General features: G+C 45.4%; 1 protein-coding gene across 9 annotated transcripts in view; it reads right to left on the bottom strand.

Annotated features, from left to right (window-relative positions):
* Window positions 1-26,926, bottom strand: part of LOC139545549 (citron rho-interacting kinase-like) — a 58,176-nt gene that overhangs the window by 27,277 nt on the left and 3,973 nt on the right. For all 9 annotated transcript variants that reach the window (XM_071353453.1, XM_071353455.1, XM_071353461.1 and 6 more), the window contains 15 exons: window positions 15,124-15,222; window positions 13,941-14,084; window positions 12,136-12,255; window positions 8,035-8,205; window positions 7,874-7,927; window positions 7,596-7,649; window positions 6,912-7,052; window positions 6,515-6,640; window positions 5,795-5,890; window positions 5,467-5,583; window positions 4,663-4,772; window positions 4,383-4,557; window positions 3,401-3,598; window positions 3,233-3,286; window positions 1,207-1,404 (listed from right to left, as the gene is read on the bottom strand). In XM_071353453.1, the coding sequence (XP_071209554.1) occupies window positions 1,207-1,404; window positions 3,233-3,286; window positions 3,401-3,598; window positions 4,383-4,557; window positions 4,663-4,772; window positions 5,467-5,583; window positions 5,795-5,890; window positions 6,515-6,640; window positions 6,912-7,052; window positions 7,596-7,649; window positions 7,874-7,927; window positions 8,035-8,205; window positions 12,136-12,255; window positions 13,941-14,084; window positions 15,124-15,132 (1,767 nt within the window). In that variant the 5' untranslated portion in view covers window positions 15,133-15,222. The remainder of the gene's footprint in view (window positions 1-1,206; window positions 1,405-3,232; window positions 3,287-3,400; window positions 3,599-4,382; window positions 4,558-4,662; window positions 4,773-5,466; window positions 5,584-5,794; window positions 5,891-6,514; window positions 6,641-6,911; window positions 7,053-7,595; window positions 7,650-7,873; window positions 7,928-8,034; window positions 8,206-12,135; window positions 12,256-13,940; window positions 14,085-15,123; window positions 15,223-26,926) is intronic.

Genomic DNA, 26,926 nt, shown 5'->3' with positions numbered 1-26,926 from the left:
ACTGCTCTGTTCTGTTCCTACAGACAACATGAACAACACAGAGCAATTGCAGGGGGAAAACTTACACTAATACAACCATTTAAGGAACTTTTCATGTTTTTTTGTGGTCTTAATGAAGCAGCCCTCTGAGTAATAGACATACTATCCCAAACCAACATCAGTATTGTCATATTCTGATAATCAATGGGTTGTGCGCCACAGTTGAAAGTGCTTTTGAGAGTTGTATAGATTCATGAAGGCAATACATTTCGCGTATGTACTGTACATAGGGCTGACACTGAGCTAGGTTTTTATGCTTCCTATTTCTCTGCTTGAGACAAACACTGGGGTACAAATATAGCTGCAGCAGCACCATGGTCCTCTGAAGTCCACGCATCCAGGGCTGACACTACCTGGGAACGATGTGGATGACACATCCCTCCCACTCACGGTCGGATCCCTCATCTATGACTTCCATCCCTGGTTACACAACCACTAGCTAGGACAGAGAGACTGAGAGATGAAGCTACTGAACGCCTACACACCCCCTCCCACAGGGGCAGAGCACAGCGTCACACAGCCTCCTCTCCTCTCTCTGCTCACTGAGCTAGCGCTACATAACAAAAGAATAGTCCAGTATCTTCTGCCTGATTTATACTCCACTTCATCACAGTAGCTGCTGAAGTGTGTGTGTATGTTTTTGTGTGTGTCACCTGTAATTGATTGTTGAGGACTGAGGAGAGTTATGTGTTTTGTGGCATATGTGAAATTAAATGTATGTGAAAGGAGAGAGGGAGAGAGAGAGAGAGAGAGAGAGAGAGAGAGAGAGAGAGAGAGAGAGAGAGAGAGAGAGAGAGAGAGAGAGAGAGAGAGAGAGAGAGAGAGAGAGAGAGAGAGAGAGAGAGAGAGAGAGAGAGAGAGAGAGAGAGAGAGAGAGAGGGACAATAATAATATATAGACATAACATGTCATTTGAAATGTCTATATTCTTTTGGAACTTTTGTGTAAAGTTTACTGTTCATTTTTTATTGTTTATTTCACTTCTGTTCATTGTCTATTTCACTTTCTTTGGCAATGTAAACATGTGTTTCCCATGCCAATAAAGCCCCTTAAATTGAATTGAATTGAGAGGAAATGAGAACATGAGAAACTAGACTCTCCATGAACACATTCTAGTAACATTAGAGTGTGTACACTGAACAGGATGGATGTGAGTGTGAGTCACACCTGTTTCTGGTTGTTGAGGTGCATCTCACGGTCAGCCACCTCGCGGCGGAGGCGGTCCACGTCCTGGCCCAGCTGCAGGCGCTCCTCTGTCTCATCTGTGGCCTCGTCCAGCTGCTTGGACAGGTAGAAATTCTGTCTGTTCAGCTCAGCGTTCTCCTGGGTCAACTGGGTCAGCTGCTCCTCCAGGTCTGTGATCACCTGAGGGAGGGATGGAGAAGAATTACACTAGGTTCATTACCAGCATCTCAACACAACAGTATATGATTTCAATGTATACTACGATGTAGTGATGTAGTGGTGGACCTGTTCATCATGTAGTGAAATAGAATGATCAATCAATGGGAAAGGGGGAGGAGGGCATAAGACTCATCATTTAAATGACCGTTGACGGACAAGAGTGAGAAGTCCTCACCAGAGCATATGGATTCAATTGGAACCCACACAGCGTATCGTTGGATTACCGAACACTTGAGACGATCACCATGAGTTTCCTTCAGTGAATGCTACATACATTACAGCCCGCTAAGGCAACCATTTTGCAATTAGAGATACATATCCATGGAAACATCAGTATCTTAGACAGCCTTCATGTCACTCTCCAGGCTGAGCAGGGAACTGCATAATCTATTCATCTGCACCATTATGTCCTCTTAATCAGCCAGCATACTAGTGCATACCCTATGCAAATGAAGGTTAGAGGTTTCTGAAGCAGAGTTAGATGTTATTCCTCTGTCTGGGGAGCCTGGCTGCTCTGTACCATGCAGGACTACAGGGCAGTGGAGTGAGGGGGCAAGCCCTAGGGGCTGAGGACTGGAATTCTGAAATGACAAAATACTGGGAGGTCAACAATGGGACTGATAAGCTGTGATCTGTTCATCAGCAATGTACTCTCTCCATCCTACTGGGTGCTGATAACACACACACACTCCAGGACAAGCCATGTTTGAAGCTCTGTAGCTTCCTTAAAGGATACACAGAAACACAGGACAGTCTAGTAGCAGTACCCGGGGTAGATTAACACTGATGCCAACGTACAGATGTTTGTGATTTATTACAGTGGGTTTGGTTAGAATTCACTACCCTCTAAAGATGTGTAAACAAAACCTAGCCAATTCCCGACAACAGCCAAAGGACCCAGACCTTCACCTCCAGGCATGTTACATAACACTTGTCATCAGTACATAACAGTATCTATTATTGATATACTACTACCTCATGTCAATGCAACCTTGCCCATGTTTCATTTCTGCTGTTTTTGAATGGTGCAGGGCTGCAAGAAGTACTGTGTTATCAATGATCTAAACAGAACAAATAGGTGCCATACACAAAAATAGACATGGGGGGCCAGGCATAACAACCTTAATTTGTTTCCGAACTTGGGAATGATTGCCTGGATATCGTCCAGCCGAATCTAGGGAGAATACTCTTTCTCAACAGCTTGCGAGTGGGAGGATCACAAAAGTAGGGCAAGGGGATAAAGAGAGACCATTATGTATTAACCACAATGAGACCCAGCAGTGATTCAAACAATGTGACTTTGAAGGTTTTTAAATCCCCCACCACAACACAATAACCTCATCTTCCCAGGGTTAGTTTTCACGCGCTCGCTGACAAAGAGATATGAAAAGATATGGGTATATATTATTCATCACATCAACCTAAATACAAGACTTAGTTCTATTCTTGGCAAAAAAGATATGGAGGAACCGCATAAAACAAATTGATATTTTTCTAAATAGTAGAAATAGCAGTGGGGATTGAAAACAGACGGATAACCTAATTGATGGTCTACTTTTTTCCTGGAAAAACAAAGGCCTCATTGAGCGTGATGGCTGGAAACACGGTCAATGGAAATCTATAATAGCTGATCTTATCTGATTCAACTCAGTTAATGCCTTCGAATTCTGAAAGGAGTGAGAGAGAATAGAAAGAGAGAGAAAGAGACCGGGTAAAGAGAGGTGGCAGAGAGAAAGATAAAGACAACACTAGAGAGAGAAAAAATAGGTGATACAGAGGGGTGGCATACCGCACAGCTGTCTCTGAGGGCATCATACTTGCGCTGGATCTCGTCTCGGTGGGCCTACCAGACAGAGAGAGAGACAGGTTTGGTGGCTGTACTACCGTACTTCATAACATCACAGTAATAACAGGAGTAATAACAGCAGACTGGTATGTGTGTCCCTCCTGCACTCACTCTGAGAACACAGATCTCCTCCTCAGCCTCAGCGGTGGTGTCCTCCAGCTCTGACTTGGCCTGCTGCAGCTGACTCTCCAGGGAGTGGCGTGCCGCCTGCAGCCCACTGATCTGAGACACCCTCTCCTGCAGCGACAGAGTCAGCTCTGTCACCTGACGTTTGATCTCCAGCTTCTGCTCCTCGTGCTCCAAGCCCATCTAACGACACGAGGGACACAAAGAGAGAAAAGGGAGACAGAAAGGAGTCAGGAAGAGGAAGGAGAGATCCAGATAGGTCAGTGAGTCAGAAAGATGCTGATCTGGCAAATCAACAACCCACAGTGGAGCTTGACCTTTCACCTTACATGACCCCTCTATCTGGCATCCCTCTCTGCCCAACCCGCCGACTGCTTTCCTGGCTCCTTGCCCTCTTTTCCTTCTCCTCTTTTCACCTTCCTCCCCTCTCCTCCATCCTGTGACCCCAACCTTCCTCCCCTCTCCTCCTTCCTGTGACCCCAACCTTCCTCCCCTCTCCTCCTTCCTGTGACCCCAACCTTCCTCCCCTCCCCTCTCCTCCTTCCTGTGACCCCAACCTTCCTGCCCTCTCCTCCTTCCTGTGACCCCAACCATCCTGCCTCTCCTCCTTCCTGCGACCCCAACCATCCTGCCTCTCCTCCTTCCTGTGACCCCAACCATCCTGCCCTCCCTCCCTGCCTTCCTGTGACCCCAACCTTCCTGCCCTCTCCTTCCTGTGACCTCAACCTTCCTCCCCTCTCTTCCTTCCTGTGACCCCAACCTTCCTGCCCTCTCCTCCTTCCTGTGACCCCAACCTTCCTGCCCTCTCCTCCTTCCTGTGACCCCAACCTTCCTGCCCTCTCCTCCTTCCTGTGACCCCAACCTTCCTGCCCTCGCCTCCTTCATGTGACCCCAACCTTCCTGCCCTCGCCTCCCCTGTCTGCCCTCGTCCTCTCCCCATCTCCTCTTTCCTCTCCTCTCCCCTCACCTCTCTCAGCCTCGTCTCCAGCTCCAGCACTCGGCTCTTGTTGCTCTGCTCCTGCTGGCTTATCTTCTCCAGATGCTCCTCCAGCTTGGCATTCTGGGCCTCCAGTTTCCCAGCCTGGGACTCCAGGTAGAACTTCTGCTGCCTCAGCTCCGAGATCATCTCCTCCTGGGCTTTCCTGTCCGGCCCAGACAGATAAATAGACACGCAACACAGTCAGTAGACAATCTTCCTAACTAACTAATGAATTATGTAACTAACTGAGATAGTCCACAACACTCACATGTTCTTCTGGGTGTAGATGCTGCTGTTGGCTGCCAGTTTGTTGGCCTCAGACAGCTCGGCAATCCTCTGCTCCAGGCTGGCCATCTTAGAGTCCATGGCATTGATGGTCTGGGATGGACAGAAGAGACACGTTTCAAAGCACATTTACATGCAGCCTCAACATGTCTGACAGTTCACATTTACATGCAGCCTCAACATGTCTGACAGTTGACATTTACATGCAGCCTCAACATGTCTGACAGTTCACATTTACATGCAGCCTCAACATGTCTGACAGTTCACATTTACATGCAGCCTCAACATGTCTGACAGTTCACATTTACATGCAGCCTCAACATGTCTGACAGTTCACATTTACATGCAGCCTCAACATGTCTGACAGTTCACATTTACATGCAGCCTCAACATGTCTGACAGTTCACATTTACATACAGCCTCAACATGTCTGACAGTTCACATTTACATGCAGCCTCAACATGTCTGACAGTTCACATTTACAGGCAGCCTCAACATGTCTGACAGTTCACATTTACATGCAGCCTCAACATGTCTGACAGTTCACATTTACAGGCAGCCTCAACATGTCTGACAGTTTGCATCGCATTTATAAAGTATCAAATGCTCACTACTATTGTCAGAACAACACAGCACATGTACAGTATATCACAGTTGCCTGGCAAAAGGATATTGGAAGTTTGTAATAAACCAAGTCAGTGTGATTAATGTGAAAAATAAACCAGGTCCATGTGATTATTGTAAAAATCGGCCTGGCCACATCCTAACTAGCTTGAGCAGCTCTTACCGCCTTCTGCTCGCTGATGATGCAGCACTTCTCCTGGACCTCGTCCTCATACTTGCTCTGACTGGATTCCAGCATCTCCTTATCTGCCATGTCTGCCTTCATCTGGTTCTCCAGAACCTTGTCAATATAAGAGAGATACAACACAGGATCAACCATGCTAGAGCTCAGGATCAAGGCCCAGAACCGGGATCCAAGGAACCTGCCCAGGAAATCTGGGTTCCAGTTATAGCCGACAACCTTCCCTAACTATGTAAATACACCAGTAGCCCATAACATTATACGGCGCAGAATGTTTGTGATGAACAGTAGAGGTCCCTTGAGGCTCTACCTTGATTTTCTCGTCATAGAGCTTCTCCTTCTGCTCCATGTGTGTCTCCACTCGTTGGCCTGTGGACTGGCTCTCACGAAGACTCTCCTCCAGGTGCTATACAAACAAACACACACACACACATGTTACAGTACAGTACATTGTTTATGGACCCTTTTCAATTCAGGACCCAACACCACAAAAGTATTCAGTACAGCAAGGATAAAATGCTACAAATAATTGTTCTCAGGAAAAGAAAACAAACACTTTTGGGTCTGAGACAGAGAGAGAGAGCGCTATAAATAATCTCCAAAGAGGGAAGGCCGAATCCTAATGTGAGATTCACGCTCATAACGTGGAGATACGCTAACACTACACATGCGCTTGCAGATCTCAATTAGGATTTGGCACAGACTGAATAACAAGTGTGTGTGAGTATGTGTGTGTAACTAAGTGAGAGAGTGCGTGTGTGTGTGTAACTAAGAGAGAGAGTGTGTGTGTATGTGTGTGTAACTAAGAGAAAGAGTGTGTGTGTGTGTATGTGTGTGTAACTAAGAGAGAGAGTGTGTGTATATGTGTGTGTAACTAAGAGAACGAGTGTGTGTGCTGTATGAGCAGTGAGAACACATATTCCCGGAGGGCTTGTGTGATGCTCACTCGGATGGAAAGCAATCCTCCAACGAAGGGCAAAGTTGTGAGGACCGGAGGAGGGCTGAGGTGCCCTCTTTCCCCTCCCCTTACCATGATTTTATCAGCCATCTGCTGGATCTGCTGGGCCTTGCTCTGCATGTCCTCCTTCAGCTTACACTCCCTGCGCTCCACTATCTCCAGCCTCTTTACCTGGTTCTCCAGGGTCTTCCTGCCATCCTACACACACACACACACACACACACACACACACACACACACACACACACACACACACACACACACACACACACACACACACACACACACACACACACACACACACACACACACACACACACAAGCATACACACACGCATATACACACACACACACAGACCGCTCAGGCTAGAGAACATCTGCTGCCAACAGTAACAGGGAGTTTATCCAGCTCTCTCTCAATGAGTCCTTTCTTTGCAGTTATTGTCTAATGTGTGTCAGTACTGCATACCTCTGTCTCCCTCAGGCGTCTGCGGAGGCTGTCACTGGAGTCCTCCTTGGTCTGCAGCCTCTCCAGCTCACGCTCCATGCGCTCCTTAGCCACCCGAATACTATGGAGGAGATCTGTGGTCTCACTACTTCCCTTCACTGCCTGTGTTATGGGCCGGGGTACAACAAACACTGTCTGTCATCTAGCTTACATTGAAATAACTTTAAACTGTTGTAGTTTAAACTCTAAAGACTTGATTGATAATTGAATCCATGAATAGCGTAGAATACTGGGTGAAAATGTGATTGATTGTGCCTCTAAAATGTGGGCCCACACAGCTTAGAGAATTCTGTTTGGATAAAAAGAAAATGATAACGTTTTCGAAAAGGGTATTAAATGTATATTCATCTGTATAAAACATAATAAATGGAGAAACCAGCCATTGTCTGACAGGGGCAGAATAGTTAGATAGCTGGCAATGAAGCTGAAACAAACTACTGATGGTTTTAGCGGAGACAGTTGAATTACTCTCAGGCCACAACTCAGCATCTGCTTCACAGGACAATGAGGAGTTGACACGCATCATTAGCAGGAGAGAAACAGGACTTTTCACATGTCTGTGTGTGGTGAACATATCTTCTCCCCTTACAGCATATGCTGAATATGAATTCATTATCCAGGAAGTTTTCAACCAAAATATTCTACCTTGGCAAGCTTATCTTGGAGATCCTGAATTTTCACTTGCTGTTCAGTATTGGCCTGAAACAGAAAGAGAAAGATAGAGAACATTAACCTTTTAAGCTGCACATTCCTTGGTCCCTAAGAGTTTTACACCCAAACCATCTTCATCGTTTCATTCATAATAACTTTTGTTTTATAATTTGGCATTTGTCTCCTAACCATTGACTGAACAGCATTCCTTGAAGGACCATATCGAACCATATAGGATGTCAACATGTGAGCCAATGGAACTGAAGCGGTACCTTCTCCAGCTTTGACAGAAGCTCCTCCGTGTCAGTTTTGCCTTGCTCCTTAGCCTGTAAGAAAAAAAGCTGAAAATCAGTTAAACCAACACATGCCTTTCAAGTTCTCTGAACGTGGGTCTGAGCCAAGAGATCAATATGAGAGTGAACAGCTACAGCACCTTCTGCATCCTCTGTTGATAGTCTGCTGCTTTCCTCTTCAGCTCTTCGCTGGTCTGACGGGACTCCTTCAGCTCCGACTCGTACAGGTCGCTACGGCGACGGGCTGCAGACAGGTCCTCCTCCAGCTGCCTGATGGCCACGCGCATCTCCTCCAGCTGGGCATGGTACTCCTGCAGAGGGATGCGAGAGGAACGAGGGATGAGAGAGAGGGATAGTGGAGGAGTGCAGAGGTGAAAGACATGAGGAGAAGGATGAGTGCCAAAAAATAACAAGTAAATAGAAAGGAACGGAAAGCATCGCAGAAAGAGATTAGATAGGCAGACATGAGAGAGGGAGGGATGGGGAGGAGAGGTACAACGAAGAGACAGAAAAGGACATACTGTGTAATGGAATCTATTGAACAAAGCATTATGGAACAAGAAGAGGTGGGGCAGAGAAGAAGTGCATCAGCTAAAATCAATTAGTGTCCTTCTCTTCTAAAGTTTTTATTTATTTTTTTATTTCACCTTTATTTAACCAGGTAGGCAAGTTGAGAACAAGTTCTCATTTACAACTGCGACCTGGCCAAGATAAAGCAAAGCAGTTCGACACATACAACAACACAGAGTTACACATGGAGTAAAACAAACATACAGTCAATAATACAGTAGAAAAATAAGTCTATATACAATGTGAGCAAATGAGGTGAGATAAGGGAGGTAAAGGCAACAAAAAAAAGGCCATGGTGGCGAAGTAAATACAATATAGCAAGTAAAACACTGGAATGGTAGATTTGCAGTGGAAGAATGTGCAAATTAGAGATAGAAATAATGGGGTGCCAAGGAGCAAAATAAATAAATACAGAAGGGGTAGTTGTTTGGGCTAAATTATAGATGGGCTATGTACAGGTGCATTAATGAATGATTAGCTATGGCTAACAGCATTCACTTCCATCTCGTGGTCTGGTCACGGGGCATGCAGCAGTCCTGTCAACCAGGCTGGTTAGGACTAGCAGAGGCTAATGAAAAGTAGCATGTTCTCTGTGCCTGGGAAGGGTGAGGACACCCTGACAATGGAACACGACAGGCGCAGCAGATAACATCAGCAGCACCAGCCAGCGCCTCGTTAGTCCCTTTTCATTTAAAAGTTCTCCTCCTGTTTCCATTCAGTTTCAAACCTTGCTAAGTGTTCCTCCATCAACCCTTAAAGCGTGTCTCCGAGGACGTCCGCCTGTTGTCTACAGTAAGTGACAGGAAGACACTTCATGAGTCATTAACTATTATAATAAGAAAATGTCATGTGTAATAAATGACTCACGCCGTGTTTTAAAAATTAAAATGAAAGACAACGGAATTTCATAATCAGTACAATTTCCTCCCAAATTATATTTGGACCTCCTTATAACGTTAATTAAGATACAAAAAGCATTTGCTATTTGAGTAAATGATGATTGGCATTGTCAATTAGGATTCATGGCATGACGCTATGAATTGAGGAAGAAAAAGGTAAACAGTAAATTAAATTGATAATTGGAATGATAATTAAAGGTTTTCACTTGAGCAATACTTGTATCAACTGAATAAACCTAAAACCACAGGGACCTTTCATTTAATCTCTTTGTAGAGTCACATTAACATCCATTTCAAGTAGGAAAGAATCTTCATACAAAATGACAGTGTGTTTTGCCAGCGGGCCGACTCAGCATATCAGTTCCTCGGTGTCCCCAGTCCCCTAGGTCCCTGACTGGATCACAGCAAATCTCTGGCAGCCCTAAACATCAGTTAGCAGGAGAACTGAACTAGGCCTGGGCTTAAGTACAGAGCTGAGTGATACCCATGGAGGAGGAGGGAGGAGTGAGCCAGGGGCAGGAAGGAAGGGATAGGATTAAAGAGAGAGAGAGAGAGAGCGAAAAGGGGGAATACATGGTGAATAGAATGGAACAGTGCACGCCAGAAGAGCTGATTCAGAGTGTGAATTACCTAACTCACACACGCACGCACATACATGCAAACGCACACACACAATCACACAGGAAGTCCCTCCCTATCGTCCCGACCTGCACACTCCCACTGGGAGCTTCAAATGCAGTAGGTGTAGCCCTGACAGGGAGAGTGATAGTTCTGCTGTAGCCTCTCAAGATGGGGGAGACTAATCCGTGGTCCTGGGGGCTTTGCCTCTTACTCTTCACTCTGCCTTACAGAACAGAATAATCATGTTGATGTGCCAAAGGTAAGTTTGCTGACAAAGTGGTCAAATGAAGCTTACTTTAGGTTGGCCTTAGAACTGGATTAAACCTACCTATCACAGATACAATACTAAGAGGTAGAATAGTTGTCTTATCCCAGTTATAGTCTGTCAGCCTGCGTGCTTTGTATTCAGTGTTAGGGATCTGTTCCAATTAGCCTAGTTTTTAATTCTCACTGCTTCTCAGAATTACAGAATTTGCATGTACTGATTGTCTTGCAATGGATTTCTCTTTCTCTCACTGAAAAGCTTGTATCGCTCATATCCCCAATCTTCCATGCTTGTTGAGCCAACACTGAATACATTCTGCATAAATATGAATTCCAGGCTCCTAAAACGGAGCGTGGGAGAGAGGCACTGTTCAAGACCTTATGCAGCCCTCAAAATCAAACAGGAAAGTACTTCTGCAAATATCCAATAGCCTAACTCATTCTCATGTATGACAATTACGAACCACTTTATGAACTTTAACTATAAGTGGATCAATCATTTCCTTAGCTAATTTCCAGGTTTGCATTAGCCGTATCAGTAAGCGGTAACGATACCACCACGGTGACCGTGGATTGGGTGTGAAGACTACAGTGCAGTGATAAAACACCAACACTCCAATTCCCATAATGTAAGATCCAAAACCCCATCGCCTCATCACGACAGGCTGCCCACTGCATCAGCGGCACTGCACACTCTCCACTTCTAGGTATGGATGGTTCACATTGCCATGGCAACCATTGCGCTATAGAGCCTGTGCCTGGTAACCACTGCCAGGGATTCTGCTCTGTGCCGTGGAGGGGGGGGGGGGGGGGGGGGGGATTTTTCATACTGTCTAACTGTCCTCTGCTGTCAATCTTTCAATATCTTAATTCAGGAACTTGGCAACCCTTCACCAAATCAGATCATTGTTGTATCCGCATTGAGCACACACACACACACACACACACACACACACACACACACACACACACACACACACACACACACACACACACACACACACACACACACACACACACACACACACACACACAAACCCCCCACGCACAAACACAAACACACTAACTCACACACAAAGAGACACACACACTATTTGGATAATGGTGTGCTGAACGTGAATCTATCCTTCCTCTACACTCCTCAATCAGCAGAGACTCAGGAGACACTACATCACTTCTGAAAGTAGCGAGTGATAAACACACAGGAGACGCCTTGATGTACTGGGGCGCTGAGCTATGCAAAGGCACGCCACTACTAGAGAGATATCCACTGAGACTTTCTTTATGGTCAGGACAAGTCCTGTGTGCACGGCAGAGTGCGTTTGAGTTCACGCCCACTGCTGGACACCATACTGCAAACTCCTAGTAAATTCTCAATGCTGACACTCACAGAAGGTTATCGCTACTAGAACGTCTATTTCAGACTTCTATTACGTGGCACTCAAGGCTTTTTCTCTATTATCCGAGAAAGGCAATGAAACCACAGTGACAACACTAATTCACATGAATATGGTTCCATGTAGTCAGGAATCCAGACCTAGGGTGTTTAACAGTCTACTGACTCCACCTACACAGGGAGCAGTGGATAAGCCTCAACACCCTCCTCCTCTGTAATTAACCCGGCTTTGACAGGGTAGCACTCTCCTCACACCCCACACGACTCACACCCCATAGGGATGGGCAATCAACCCTTTACAGCACATCCCTCCACAGCACTCTGTGTAGAAGTTGCCCTTAGGCACTGAGCTAGGATCAGCTTACCCTCCCCAAATCTTAACCCTAAACATTACAGTTAAACAGCGTTTAGGGGCAACTTTGTGTTACTCCCTCCACCACCCACAACTCCTGTCAGGCATCTGATGCCCCACAGGAGGCGCTCTCCTCTACCTGTTCTTTGATCTCCTGCAGCTTGTTGCTCTGCTCCCGGATGCCGTGGAGGAGCTGCAGCGCCTTGTCGTCTTCCTGGGAAACCTCCATACGGGCCTGCTCCAGACTGAGCTTTAGACTCTGAAACACACACATGAAACTCAAACTCAACAAAACCAGAAACGGAAAATTTTCAGGACAATTAATGAACATGCACCTGTGGAACGGTCGTTAAGACACTAACAGCTTACAGACGGTAAGCAATTAAGGTCACAGTTATGAAAACTTAGGACACTAAAGAGGCCTTTCTACTGACTCTGAAAAACACCAAAAGAAAGATGCCCATGGTCCCTCCTCATCTGCGTGAACGTGCCTTAGCCATGCTGCAAGGAGGCATGAGGACTGCAGATGTGGCCAGGGCCATAAATTGCAATGTCCGTACTGTGAGACGCCTAAGACAGCGCTACAGGGAGACAGGACGGACAGTTGATCGTCTGCGCAGTGACAGACCACGTGTAACAAAACCTGCACAGGATCGGTACATTTACATTTAACATTTACATTTAAGTCATTTAGCAGACGCTCTTATCCAGAGCGACTTACAAGTTGGTACATCCGAACATCACACCTGCGGGACAGGTACAGGATGGCAACAACAACTGCCCGAGTTACACCAGGAACGTATAATCCCTCCATCAGTGCTCAGACTGTCCGCAATAGGCTGAGAGAGGCTGGACTGAGGGCTTGTAGGACTGTTGTAAGGCAGGTCCTCACCAGACATCACCGGCAACAACGTCGCCTATGGGCACAAACCCACCCTCGCTGGACCAGTTTATTGTCTATCGTTGAAGGAATGAGCGTTACACCGAGGCCTGTGCTCTGGAGCAGGATCGATTTGGAGGTGGAGGGTCCATCATGGTCTGGTGCAGTAAGTCACAGCATCATCGGACTGAGCTTTTTGTCATTGCAGGCAATCTCAATGCTGTGCGTTACAGGGAAGACATCCTCCTCCCTCATGTGGTACCCTTCCTGCAGGCTAATCCTGACATGATACTCCAGCATGACAATGCCACCAGCCATACTGCTCGTTCTGTGCATGATTTCCTGCAAGACAGGAATGTCAGTGTTCTGCCATGGCCAGCGAAGAGCCTGGATCTCAATCCCATTGAGCACGTCTGGGACCTGTTGGATTGGAGGGTGAGGGCTAGGGCCATTCCCCCCAGAAATGTCCGGGAATTTGCAGGTGACTTGGTGGAAGAGTGGGGTAACATCTCACAACAAGAACTGGCAAATCTGGTGCAGTCCATGAGGAGGAGATGCACTGCAGTACTTAATGCAGCTGGTGGCAGCAGCAGATACTGACTGTTAATTTTGACCCCCCCCCCCCTTTGTTCAGGGACACATTATCCATTTTTGTTAGTCACATGTCTGAACTTGTTCAGTTTATGTCTCAGTTGTTGAATCTTGTTCTGTTCATACAAATATTTACACGTTAAGTTTGCTGAAAGTAAACGCAGTTGACAGTGAGAGGACGTTTATATAAAGCCTGTTGGCAACACTGCATGTAGTACACAAGAGCACCCACACATAGTGCTTTACGGAATCTCTCACACACACATGCACACGCACACGCACGCACGCACGCACACACACACACACACACACACACACACACACACACACACACACACACACACACACACACACACACACACACACACACACACACACACACACACACACACACACACACACACACACACACACACACACACACACACACACACACACACACACACACAAAGTCAGGATCTTGGGCCACTCACGGTGCACTCGGTTATGTAGGTAGCCAGGTCTTGCTCCAGGATGGTCCTCTGTGTCTCTGAGGCTTTCAGCTCCACATCCTTCTGCTGCAGCACTGACTCCAGATCAGACATCTTACTCTGGACTAAAGAGATCTCCTGTTCCATCTGAATACAGCAACATGGAGGACAGCTTTATTTGTCAATTTCAGCATTAGTTCATCTTCCCAATGTCAACTGAACTCTTGCAGGTGACCACAACCTTATATTACTGTAATAAACATGGCCATTTATAATAAACCAAAGGACTGAAGTTGACTGTGCAAAGCATTTCCTTGATCACAGCTATTGGGGTTGAAGAAGACTTTATGCTGAGAGTAGTGAAAAAACATAGATTAATCATTGCAGCAGTGCTTCACAGGAAAGCACGTGAAAGACAACAGCACATTTAAGTCCATTATGTAAAAATCAATGACCGTTGCCAAATCTCCTTTGAACCCAGCCTACTATGAAGAAATTGTGAGGTAAAATCTTTAAGGAAAATTCCACCCAAAAACTGCAATCAAGTTTTCAAGATATATAACTTTCAAAATACAGCATCAGCTGTATTTCTGTATTTTGAAAAGTTATATAGATTGGAATCTTGATTGCTGACATGCAAAACATGTTGGGACTATATCAACAATAGACTAATGAACCCAAATATCAAAACATAGTTTTAGGGGGGGAGTTTTCCTTTAAGCTATAGGAAGCTATTTCCGTACCTCCTAAGCCAAGCTGCTCATCTCAGTATGTGTGGTTTAAGAGATGAGCCAGTTGGGTGATGGATGGATGCAATTAAAGAAGCCATTAGAGCCCCTGAGGAGCACTGAGAGTCACGGGTGCAGGGCCGTCAACTGTGTCACAGATACGCAATCACAGTACATACTGGAGTGCATAGACTACATGCTGTGTTGGAGTGCTACCACTAACACAATCACAACATAACACACAAAAAAGGGTTATGGTATAGAGTCACAGCACTGGGTAGCAACACAAGGCACCACAGTAATGTGGTGTGACAACACAGACACCACATAACAACAGTAGTCTCAAATCAGAGAACCATCAGTCAGTCACAGGACATCAACAAATAATCATAGACACACACTGATAGACACACACAGAGTAACTTGACACACACAGAGTATATCAAACATAAGAGTACCTGTGACATGTGTCTTGTGTCTCTCAATGCTCTCTGTATTTAGTGTCTTGGTGTCTTTAGCAGGTCTTATCTAGAGAGCTGAGGGCTGTAACCACTAATCTGCAGGAGAAAAAAGAGCGTGGGTGAGAGACTAATTGCAGTAAACACTCTATATACACAATCTCTCCTGAAAGCTGTGGTGCTTTTATTTACAGCACTTACCTTTTCCTGTCATTATGTTATACCACACCACCTTTTACAGTTTATCAAATGGGAAATTATCAGCACCATTGAATTGATGTTTAATGTCGTGACAACATTACATAAATGGACTATCACATTCCTTTCCCTAAATGTATTCTTCTAGCAACATGTTGTAGCTTGTATAGGAAACAGGGTTAAGAGCAGAAAACCCCATACAAAAGCTGCCTTTCATTCATAATCATCATTAAATGTTATCTTCTAATCAAACAATTAAGGTAATTAAACAATTAAACTAATCAAGTGAAACACAAGTCAAAGAATTCAAAAGAACTAAATGAGCCCTTTCATGCCCATGTTCAAAACTCAGAATTCAAAAATCCGTAATCAGACCAAACCCAACACTTGAGGGGCCCAAGTAGCACAAAACTCCAGCTCAATCTGTGATGCTTTACATTTGAAGGCATACTCCTTATATTACATAATCGCACACATAATTAGCATCTATTCTGAGAACTACTTTTAATCACAGAGTGAAAAAACATAGAACCATACCGGGTGGACCATGCCGTATTGGGTATATTCTGGAATAAGACAAACCTAAAAATAGAGCGTGATTCTGAGTGTGTGTGCACATGGCTGCCTCTTTAAGCACTATTCTCTATATTTGGCAGCCTTTGAGATGGAGAGGCAGGAGAATGAAGAAAAGAAGACTGTCACTGTCTATTAAGCATGGGCTTCTCTCCCACTCCTGCTCACAGCAGCAGCTCAGTGGAGGAGCTTCGACAGCCACAGGCCCAGGGGTTTCACATAACATTCTGCATTCCATGATGCAACAGAGACTATGGCTTCACACAGAACAATCACCAACCCCATAAGATAACACTTCACACATCACATCCGAACAGACAGAGTAGCATATATCCATCATGTGAAAGGAACAATGAGCACTGTCTGCATGGAGTATAGCACTCCAGCCTTAGGCAATGTATATTTGAATGGTACATAACATTATTGATGCAATGCAAGACAGGGTTGATGCGCTCTGAGAGATCCACTCCCCATTCCCCAACACATGCAGAAACCACCAGAAACGTGTGAAATAGATAAACATATTTTTTAAATTTCCTGTTGTTTATATACAGTATCTCGAATCAGGAACACGGTCATATCCTGCGTAATAAGTAAAAACTATTTGATAGATTTCTTATCATGGTGGAGTGTATTACTGTTTGATTTTGGGGTAGGCTGTCAACAGCATGGACTGTGTGACACTATCTGTTTTCTAATGATGTCAACAATGCGTCTGGCATAGAATCAGCTGTTAGAATACAAATTTAAGAGGATCTCTATGGCGTCTAGACATATTTGATGTCATGAATATGATGTCTTTATGCCATGGGTAATGTCCATATTCACTTCAGTTCATTGTGTCTGCGGAAGGTTCACAGACGGGTTTTCAACCGAGCTACATTATCAGAGACTCAGAGCGGGCATCTTAACGGGTCACACATAATGGCTGACGACAACCAGGTTAATTGAAGGTTAATTTAAGCCTACATTTTTAAGTTTAAAAGAGAAATCAGTAAGTAGCTTTACATGTTGTTCAAAGGGCAGTTCTTCCTTAAGGTCAAATGGGATTGATATTAGGGCGGAAGTATGATTTGAAGTTTCAGCAAGAAATTCCAACTGGGTAATTGTTGTGGGATGTCAGCATGCCATAAGCCTACTGCGCGTGTAGAATCAGTGCCATGAAGGATGGTGCAGGCCGGCAAGTTGCTACAGTAGCCTAGCATGGATTAGCAGATGGGGTCAGATCTGGCTGACTTGTTCGCAGGCTAAATTTCTCACCAGTTGTCCATAATGAGCCAAGCGAGCAGGCTGTGCAACTGGGCTCCTCCTCTGTAATAAATACCTCCCAGAGAGCAATTACAAATAACTAATATTGTTTTTAAAAGCACCATTATAACTAGCGACATTACAGTCAGTCACCTCTGGCTGAGAAGGACTCGGTAGAACAGTGTTGGATTTGTTCATGTCTTTCTAAATTAATCTACCATACACTGGGGAGACTTTATACTGCATTTTTAAAGCTGGAATACTTCATGGTGAAACTACCACGTCTGATATTACAACAGCAGATAAGTTACTGCAAACAACGAACAGTGTTTTTTTTCTGCTTTGTGCATCATTGCACGCAAGAAGGAACATATGTATATCCCACTGGACACATACGTCAATTCAACGTCTATTTCACGTTGGTTCAAGATAATTTCCTTTAAATGACTTGGAAACAACGTTGATTCAACCAGTGTGTCTCAGGCGCTGTCTCAGGTGCTGCCCAGATTCAAAACATTTCAGGACCATGGCGCTGTCCACTAACGCCTACAAACTCAGACATTGACAGCTCAACAGTGCTGAAATAGAGTCCCAGAGAACATCAGTGATTCTAAACTACTTTAAGTGCAAGTGATTATAATTTATTGCACATGTTAGTTTTGCTGATTTGCAGCCTCAGAATTATAGCTAATGGATTGCAGCGAGTTACGTTTTTGAGCATGGTGATGATGATGCATAAGAAGAGGATGAGGATGCTTGATGAACCATAAATTACACGCTATGATCTGTTTTCTGATATTGTCGACAAAGCATTTAGACAATAGACTATAGAAATATAGCAAATCCATTGGATTTATGCAGTAGATTTAGGCCTAATTGTGACATCACGTGTATAATGTATTTTACGAATCCCTATGCTTAAGCCTATCAGAAACGAGTATTCAACAATGTCTTGGTAAAATTCAAGGATAACGTTCATGTCACTTCAGTTGCGTCTGTGCTTTTAAAGGGACTATCAGTATTACCTCCAAATAGCCTGTTACAATAGGCTACACATCATGTCTGACGATACCAAGGTATGGTTAATTACGCATACTTTGAGTTTCGAGGAGAAATCACTAACAATATTTTAGGTCACTCACTACCAAAGCAATACTGTATGTCTCACTGGTTTGACCCATGGACTGAAAGCTGACTACCACTGCCGTTTTGAGTAAAATACGAGCAAATAAGTTGTTTCATAAAGTCACAAAAGAAGACTGATATTGCCCTCTCATTTATCCACAAGACCATGAAATGGGAGGATACCCCTGACGATCAAAAGGAAGTTGGGGAGGATATGAAGGATGAAACAGAGACTCATGAGACCAAATAGAACAGGACAGGAAGCAAGGTAAGATGGAAAATATGCAGTCCTTTGCACATCCTCTACCTACTTAGGCACAGATATAGAATTGGCTTGCTATCATTAAATCCACTGTCCTTAGATCTGCTATGAGACCTACAATCTGTTGTCCTGTAGGCTTAATGTAAGTCCAGTGGAGGTGCCAAGAAGAATTCAGTGAAGGAGGACAGCAGCATTTGTGCAGGTCAGAGATTGTTTTATGTTGGGTGCAGGTTGTGTTTAAATGAATCAGCACTGATCTGAGAAGATAGCATCTATACCTACAGGTTAAAGCAATATGTGACCCGTTTCAAGAACTTAGGCGTATGTTGCACATCACTACTTCACAGGAGAGGCATTTGCACATATCATTTTTTTAATGCGTTTTTTGGGCAGAAATGCCTTCTGGAACATATACATTTTATATGTTATCATGTATGTGTGTGCATGTGTCTGCGTCTATGTTTGTGTTGCTTGTTGTCCCTTTATGCCATAGTTTGTACATCTCAATTGTCAACTATGTCTTTTTAAAAGGCAATTAATGAGGCTGAATGAACTGTTTTGCTGCCAGACAAGGCTCCGTTGATAGCCAGGTGTGGCAGTGGTAAGGTGTTGGGACTGCTTTTGGGACTCTGCTGTTGGGACAGCTTTATGTAGGCCCTAACAGCTTGTGGGCACCGTTTGACACCGTTATAGTGCAATTAATGTATTGTTTAGTGTTGTGTTATGTTATGTTGTGTTGTGTAGTGGCTTTGGTGGCATGCATCAGCAAAATGTTTTTTTTTGTTTGCCCCATGCTAAAATCGCCACTGGATATACCATTTTCTAGCTCTGAGTCTCTACTTTTATCCAATGTAAAAAAACACAATTTAAAATGTTACTACATAAGACCGAATCGAGGTGGTGAGTCACATATTGTGGAGGCCCACAGAGAGATATGCTTTCACCTTGCACCAACAGTGCAATCAAATCAGTACCAATGAACGAAAATTATAAATAAAGTTCAGATTTAACTTCAGATTTCTCTTTGTGGTTTCCCAGGGTCTTCTCATGCACCCAGGTGTGGTTTCCAGGACAGGGGATCTGTCATTGAGCAGCTGGAGAAGGAGGCTCAGAGGACTCTAATGCCTTCTCTCAATATTGGGACAAGCTGTGCCCCAGTCCTCCTCTCCTTCCTGAGTAGTCTAACTAATTTGCAGTCATAATGCGCCTTCTAACCACAAATGTGATTTCAACCACTACCTTAACCATACCCTTATCTCTATCCCTAAATCAAGAACAAAATGTCTCTGTACTTAATGCCTTAATCAAATACACTAACTCAACACTAAAATATGCAACTCAAATATGTTCCCTTTCTTTTCTCTAGCCAATGGAGAGTGATTCAGCATGGCATGAAGAATAATGTAAGTCTCTGCAGTCTCCACATAAGGATCTGATCAAAAGTAATGCACTATTTAGGAGAATGTGTCATGGAATAGCTTGATTTAATATTACTCTGTTGGCCATAGCTGACATTTGAGCAGCTCTCCATGATGTGTCTGAAGATTGTTAGGGTCGTGACCCAGACGGCCCTCTGCATTCTGCTACCAGTGCTGGCTCGTATCATGGGGGGGAACCTGAGGAGTGGGGCAACCTCCCCAGAATCCCAGTGCTCTCTGACAGGGTATAAGGACTCCTTAGACAGTCTGGATGAGCGGGAGAAAAGGCTGCTGATCAGTGAGTTGAACTACTGGACCAAGGAAAGGAGGAATGGCAGGGCAGGGTGCTGCCAAAAATCTGTTGGCAGAACCAAACCACCATGCTACTCTCCTAAGAGGTATGCTCACAGCAATATTTCAACGTATTGATTCCGTTTATCCCTGACCCATACCTAACCACACCTTGTATTTTTATGTTCTGATAAAAAATGTTGCCCCAGAGGGGTAAGCCATTATAAAGTATCTTGGGTAAGCCATTATAAAGTAAACTATGAATAAAGAAATCGGGTACAGTACATGCCTTTCAGAAATAATCAAATTCTGATAAAAACATCAAAATCATGTTAAAAATGTTGGTTTTGGGATTCTATGCATGGCATCAGTGATGTTTGTGTGTGTATCTTCAAGATGACAGACCTTATTACAGAGCTTGCATGCATCTGGAGAGGCTCCCCTCATAGAGGAGCCTTTGACGGCTCTCTTTGGAGTAACAGAGGAAAGCCTCCTGATGTCCTTGTCTAAGGGCCACTCCAACCTCGCCTCCTCCAGCTCCTCTCAGCTGAGCTGTGCTATCGCGGGGGAGGTGTACACCAGCTTAACTCTGGCCTCTCAGTGGCCATTCAGCCCAGCCCTGGTAGTTGCCCCCCTTTGGAAAGTCAAGATATAGCAGCAGGCAGGGAGGTCATTCACGTAGCCTCGGTGCAGATCCTGGCTGAGCTACAGAGCCAAAAGTCTGAGCCAGAGTGGATAGGGTTTATCGAGCCACTCATGGACCCTGTGATTGACGATGTGCTGGATGCCATTGTCGGCACTATGGAAAAAATGGCACAGGACTTCAACACCCTATTGGATCTGGCCAAGAAGATGAGCAGTCAGAGTTATCGAAAGTGGAGAGTAAATCGTTGGTGTAACGAATGCACTGAGAGTCAGTAAGCAAGTATAGGGAGTGAGTGTTTAATAAATAAATAGAACAGAAAACAAGGAACACGAACAACGCACTGACATGAAACAGAGTCAACAACACCCAAGGAGGGGATGGAGTCAGATATAGGGAAGGTAATCAAGGAGGTGATGGAGTCCAGGTGAGTGTCATGAAGCGCTGGTGCGGGTGACGATGGTGACAGGTGTGGGAAATGATCAGCAGCCTGGTGACCTAGAGGCCGGAAAGGGAGTATACGTGACAGTACCCTCTCCCTGATGCGCGGCTCCAGCTGCAGGACGCCGACAAAGGGGACGATCCCGGGGATCAGGAGCAGACCGTGCACCTCTACTGAAGCGCGGAAACCTGTCAAATCGGCTGGGGCATGGGAGCCCGGGGACCTAGAGCACCGAAGAAGGAGCAGACGAAACAGTAGCCCCTCTCCGACGCGCGACTCCAGCCGCAGGATGCTGACCGAAGGGACAATCCTGGGGATCAGGAGCGGACCAGTCGCCTCCACCAAGGCGCAGGAACCTGACGAGCAGCCTGAAAAGCTCAGCGCATTCGTTACAGAATAACACCTCACCTAAGGGAAGCACCAGGGAGTTATTTTATTTATTTTTGGTTTCGATGGGAATGACGTCGGGTCCGGGAGACGCTAGAGACTCTTATGCCTCAGACAGATTGCCAGACTCCCCTGCCTCCGCCGGCTCGTTAGGCTCTCATGCCTCAGCCAGATCACCAGGCTCCACTACCTCAGCCGGCTTGTCGGGCTTTCATGCCTTCGCCGGATCGCCAGGCTCCCCTGCCTCAGCCAGTCTGTCAGGTTCCCACGCCCCAGCCGGCGACAGGTTCCCACACATCAGCAGGGGCGACCGGTCCGCTCCTGATCCCAGGGATCGTCCCTTTGGTCGGCGTCCTGAGGCTGGAGCCGTGCGTCGGGGAGGGGAGGGGGAACTGTCAAGTGTGCTCCCTCTCCGGCCTTTAGATCACCAGGCTGCTCGTTATGGCGCACACCTGTCACCATTGTTACTCGCACCTGGGAGTCATCAGACTCACCTGGACTCCATCACCTCCCTGATTACCTTCCCTATATATGTCACTCCTTAGAACCTGTTAATCTTTGTCCATTTCTTCAAAGGGTCATTGTTCCTTATCCAGATTTGAAAAAGGGTCCAAGGTCAAAGTGTGAGCTAGAGATCAACCTCCCTGGTACTCCCATCCCTGATGAGGTGCCTGATGATTTGACCTTCCCCATCGCCAGGAGCTCCTGCATCGACACCAGGGACTCTATAATGCCAGGGATTTCTACGAGTGACCTAAGGACAAAGATGATGACAAACACAGATGAAGCCCTGCATCGTAATAGTCCAAGGACTAACAGTAACCGACAATCGAGTGCCAAAGCCTCTCTTCGATTCTTCACTCCCTCTTGCACCAGCAAGGGAACATCTTTGGTAACAAAGGGAGTTGGGATTGACATGGAAGAGAAAGAAGTGTGCCCTAGCAGCTCTGGTCATCTGAGGGAGTTATTCATCACTTCAGACATCAGCAGTGCCACTGCATTCCCTCTGCAGTCCTTGATGGACTCCGGCAAAGATGATTTGATCTGTTTGGTCACGATACTGGTGATAAGGTTGCTATCAAAGATCGGTCCCTCAGCCCTAGATGGACCTTCCCAACAGGCAGTAGATATGACAGCAATATTTCAGCAGCTCATCAGACAAGTTCTGTCTGAGTTCTGTGCTGCATCTGGATTCTCAAGGACACAGGCGTACCCTCAGGACCTGCACATCCACACTGTGTTCAGGGGTGTACATAAAAACCTCCTGGAGGCGTTTGGCTCTTATAATGCCCTCCAAGCCATTATGGCCTCTCAGGAATCTGAATTTGACAGAATCCTGGTAAAATCATTGACCCAGCAGCTGGTGCAGACCAGCTTCTACTGCAACAAACCCAGCAGACCAGGCTGAGACAGAGAGTGGGAATGAGCAGAAAGCAAGAAGGAGCTTCCTTTGCTTCTCAATGACCAAACTCAGGATCAACAATGTTCCAGTTAGGGGCTGGTGTCATTGATGTGGCTATGATGAGATAAATACATGAGATAAATATGTTTCATTCCTCACTATATTGTTGCGTTGCATTCAGAAGGTTTTCTTTACCTTTCTCTTTTAGCGTTCCAAGAGAGCAAACAAAATGGCAGCCATTCAGTCCAGGACCAGACTGAGATTCCCTATACTGCATAGGTAAGGATGTTTTAAAGCTCTGCTATAGCTTGAAGTTTTGTTCAGGTGTGGTAGAAACATAGAGTAGGTCTAGTAAACTTATAGAACTGTTATTTTTTATATTTATTATACATAAAGTTATTATATTTATCTCTCTCTCACCCCTAAACTCACCCCTTTCGCTTGTGTTTCTAGCCCCCCACATTGGGGCTCAGGGTGCTGAATCTCCAGTTGGAGAGGTTTCTCGGTTCATCTCTCAGCCTATCAAAAACCGCTCCTTGATAATCAGGGTCTTCTCAGCAATGATGAAGCCGTTCAAGCGCTCCTCCTGAAAGACCCTGTAACCTGTTACGCTGTATGAAGAAATACTTTTGACAAGAGGAATCTGCATGTCTACCCTTTAAAGTCTATTTGATCAAATAAATGCAAACTATTTCACAAGGGTTTTACATGTTTTGGATGATTGCTAGCACTGAAGCAGCTTTCTCACATACTCTCTGGTCAGATAGTGAAAGAGAAACGCATTAGTTCCCACATGGTTACCCATAATTTTGTTGAGCAGTTGTTGAGCTGGCAGGGCCTCAACCTCAGCTTGACTCTATTACAATAAAGTTGGTGCATAGCCAGTCAGATAACCAGATGCTCTCTCTTCATTTAGTTAGGGCGATAAGAGCTTATTAACAGCAAAGGGAAAACACATAGTGGAGAATTTGATATCTGCAGCTAGATCAACTCTGAGATGTTTTCTGTGGGTTGAATAATATGTGGCATGAGTCAGTCCTGTTGCAGAGGAGGAGAGAGAAGTCATGGTGTTGCTCTACATTCAGACTGCAGGATGACCTGCGGCTACTGGGACTGCTGTAACATATGGGCTGTAGGTGGCAGTGAATCACTAACCTGTTGCAAATGTACAGGTAACTGCCTAAATAAATGATGGATACAAAGTATATTAGAAACAGGTGCTTCCACACAGGTGTGGTTCCTGAGTTAATTAAGCAATTCACATCCCTTCATGCTTAGGGTCATGTATAAATATTTCCAGTTACCTATTATTTTGGCTACAATGGCTAGAAGAAAATGTCTCAGTGACTTTGAAAGAGAGGTCTCAAAGGAGCATAGGAGGTTTAAAGTGTGTGTGTGTGTGTGTGTGTGTGTGTGTATGTGTGTGTGTGTGTGTGTGTGTGTGTGTGTGTGTGTGTGTGTGTGTGTGTGTGTGTGTGTGTGTGTGTGTGTGTGTGTGTGTGTGTGTGTGTGTGTGTGTGTGTGTGTGTGTGTGTGTGTGTGTGTGTGTGTGTGTGTGTGTGTGTGTGTGTGTGTGTGCGCGTGTGGGCGTGCGTGTGGGCGTGCGTGTGCGTGTGCGTGTGCGTGTGTGTGTGCGTGTGTGTGTGTGTGTGTGTGTGTGTGTGTGTGTGTGTGTGTGTGTGTGTGTGTGTGTGTGTGTGTGTGTGTGCGTGTCTCAGTCACCAGATCTCAACCCAATTGAACACTTATGAGAGATTCAGGAGCGACGCCTGAGACAGTGTTCCCATCACCATCAACAAAACACCAAATTATGCAATTTCTAATGGAAAAATGGTGTCACATCCCTCCAATAGAGTTCCAGATCTATGCCACGGCGCACTGAAGCTGTTCTGGAGGCTCGTGGTGGCCCAACGCCCTATTACGACACATTATGTTGGTGTTCCTGTATTTTGGCAGAAGCACAGATTCTGTCAAGCTCCCAGTTCTAGTTCCCCTATAGACCTATCAGGTCCAATCCCTAAACCCTAAAATGGACAGGGATTGTTTTCTATAGCTAAGTCCCTGGTCATGACAACAGCAACTCAGTGAACCTGATGCCACATGGGTACAATCATTCGTACCTCAGACTCTTTACAAAGGAACTACTAGATGTGGAGAAATCCCACAAAGAGGGTCACAGAAGAGATAAGGGGCCTTTTAGAAATGACACTTGAGGGTACGGGAGAGCTACAGCAGCAGAGCTCTCCTCTCATCACGACTCACATTAACATGCATGGATTTTGCACTAGAGAGCAGCTACACCACCTGACTGTATCTGCTCGCCGCCTTCAGCCCTTTCTCTTTCTCCGAGTCACATTTCACACTGTTCTGTGCCGCCTCCTGTCTACAGGTGAACACAAGTGCAAATTAACAAATTCTTCTCTTGCCAATTCCTCTTGCCTTACATTTATGTAATCATATGGATACTCCCTAAATATAGTCCTAATATTCTAATATACACTACATTGCCAAAAGTACGCGGACACGCATTAGTGGATTCTGCTATTTCAGCCAGTCCCGTTGCTGACAGGTGTGTAAAATCGACCACACAGCCATGCAATTTCCATAGACAAACATTTGCAGTAGAATGGTCCGTACTGAAGAGCTCAGTGACTTTCAACATGGCACAGTCATAGGATGCCACCTTTCCAACAAGTCAGCTCATCACATTTCTGCCCTGCTAAAACTGCCCCGGTCAACTGTAAGTGCTGTTATTGTAAAGTGGAAATGTCTAGGAGCAACAACGGCTCAGCCGCGAATTTGATAGGCCACAAAAGCTCACAAAACGGGACCGGCGAGTGCTGAAGCGCAATGGCGTGTAAAAATCATCTGTCCTCGGTTGCAACACTCACTGCCTCTGGAAGCAGCGTTAGCACAAGAACTGTTCGTCAGCAGCTTCATGAAATGGGTTTCCATGGCCGAGCAACCGCACACAAGCCTAAGATCACCATGCGCAATGCCAAGCATTGGCTTGAGTGGTGTAAAGCTCGCTGCCATTGGATTCTGGAACAGTGGAAACTCGTTCTCTTGAGTGATGAATCATGCTTTACCATCTGGCAGTCCGATGGATGAATCTGGGTATGGTGGATGCCAGAGGAACGCTACCTGCCCGAATGCATAGTGCCAACTGTAAAGTTTGGTAGAGGAGGAATAATGGTCTGTTTTTCATGGTTCGGGCTAGGCCCTTTAGTTCCAGCGAAGGGACATTTTTACGATACAGCATACAATGACGTTCTAGATGATTAAGTGCTTCCAACTTTGTGGCAGCAGTTTGGGGAAAGCCCTTTCCTATTTCAGCATGACAATGCCCCCGTGCACAAAGGGAGGTCCATACAGAAATGGTTTGTTGAGGTCGGTGTTGAAGAACTTGACTGGCCTACACAGAGCCCTGAACTCAACCTCATCGAACACCTTTGGGAGGAATTGGAACACCGACTGCGAGCCAGGCCTAATCGGCCAACATCAGTGCCCAACTTCACTAATGCTCTTGTGACTGAATGGAAACAAGTCCCTACAGCAATGTTCCAACATCTAGTGGAACGCCTTCCCTGATGAGTAGTTTCTGTTAGCAGCAAAGAGGGGTCCAACTCCGTATTAATGCTCATGATTTTGGAATGAGATGTTTGACGAGCAGATGTCATACTGTTGGTCATGTAATGTACTTTATCCTAAATATGTACACTCTTAGAAAAAGGTTTCCAGATGAGTTATTTTGGCTTTCCCCATAGGAGGACCCTTTTTGGTTCCAGGTAGAACCCTTTTTGGGTTCCATGTA

Source organism: Salvelinus alpinus, chromosome 19 (genome assembly GCF_045679555.1).
Source record: "Salvelinus alpinus chromosome 19, SLU_Salpinus.1, whole genome shotgun sequence".
Lineage (NCBI taxonomy): Eukaryota > Metazoa > Chordata > Actinopteri > Salmoniformes > Salmonidae > Salvelinus > Salvelinus alpinus.
This window is presented reverse-complemented; position numbering and strand designations above follow the sequence as displayed.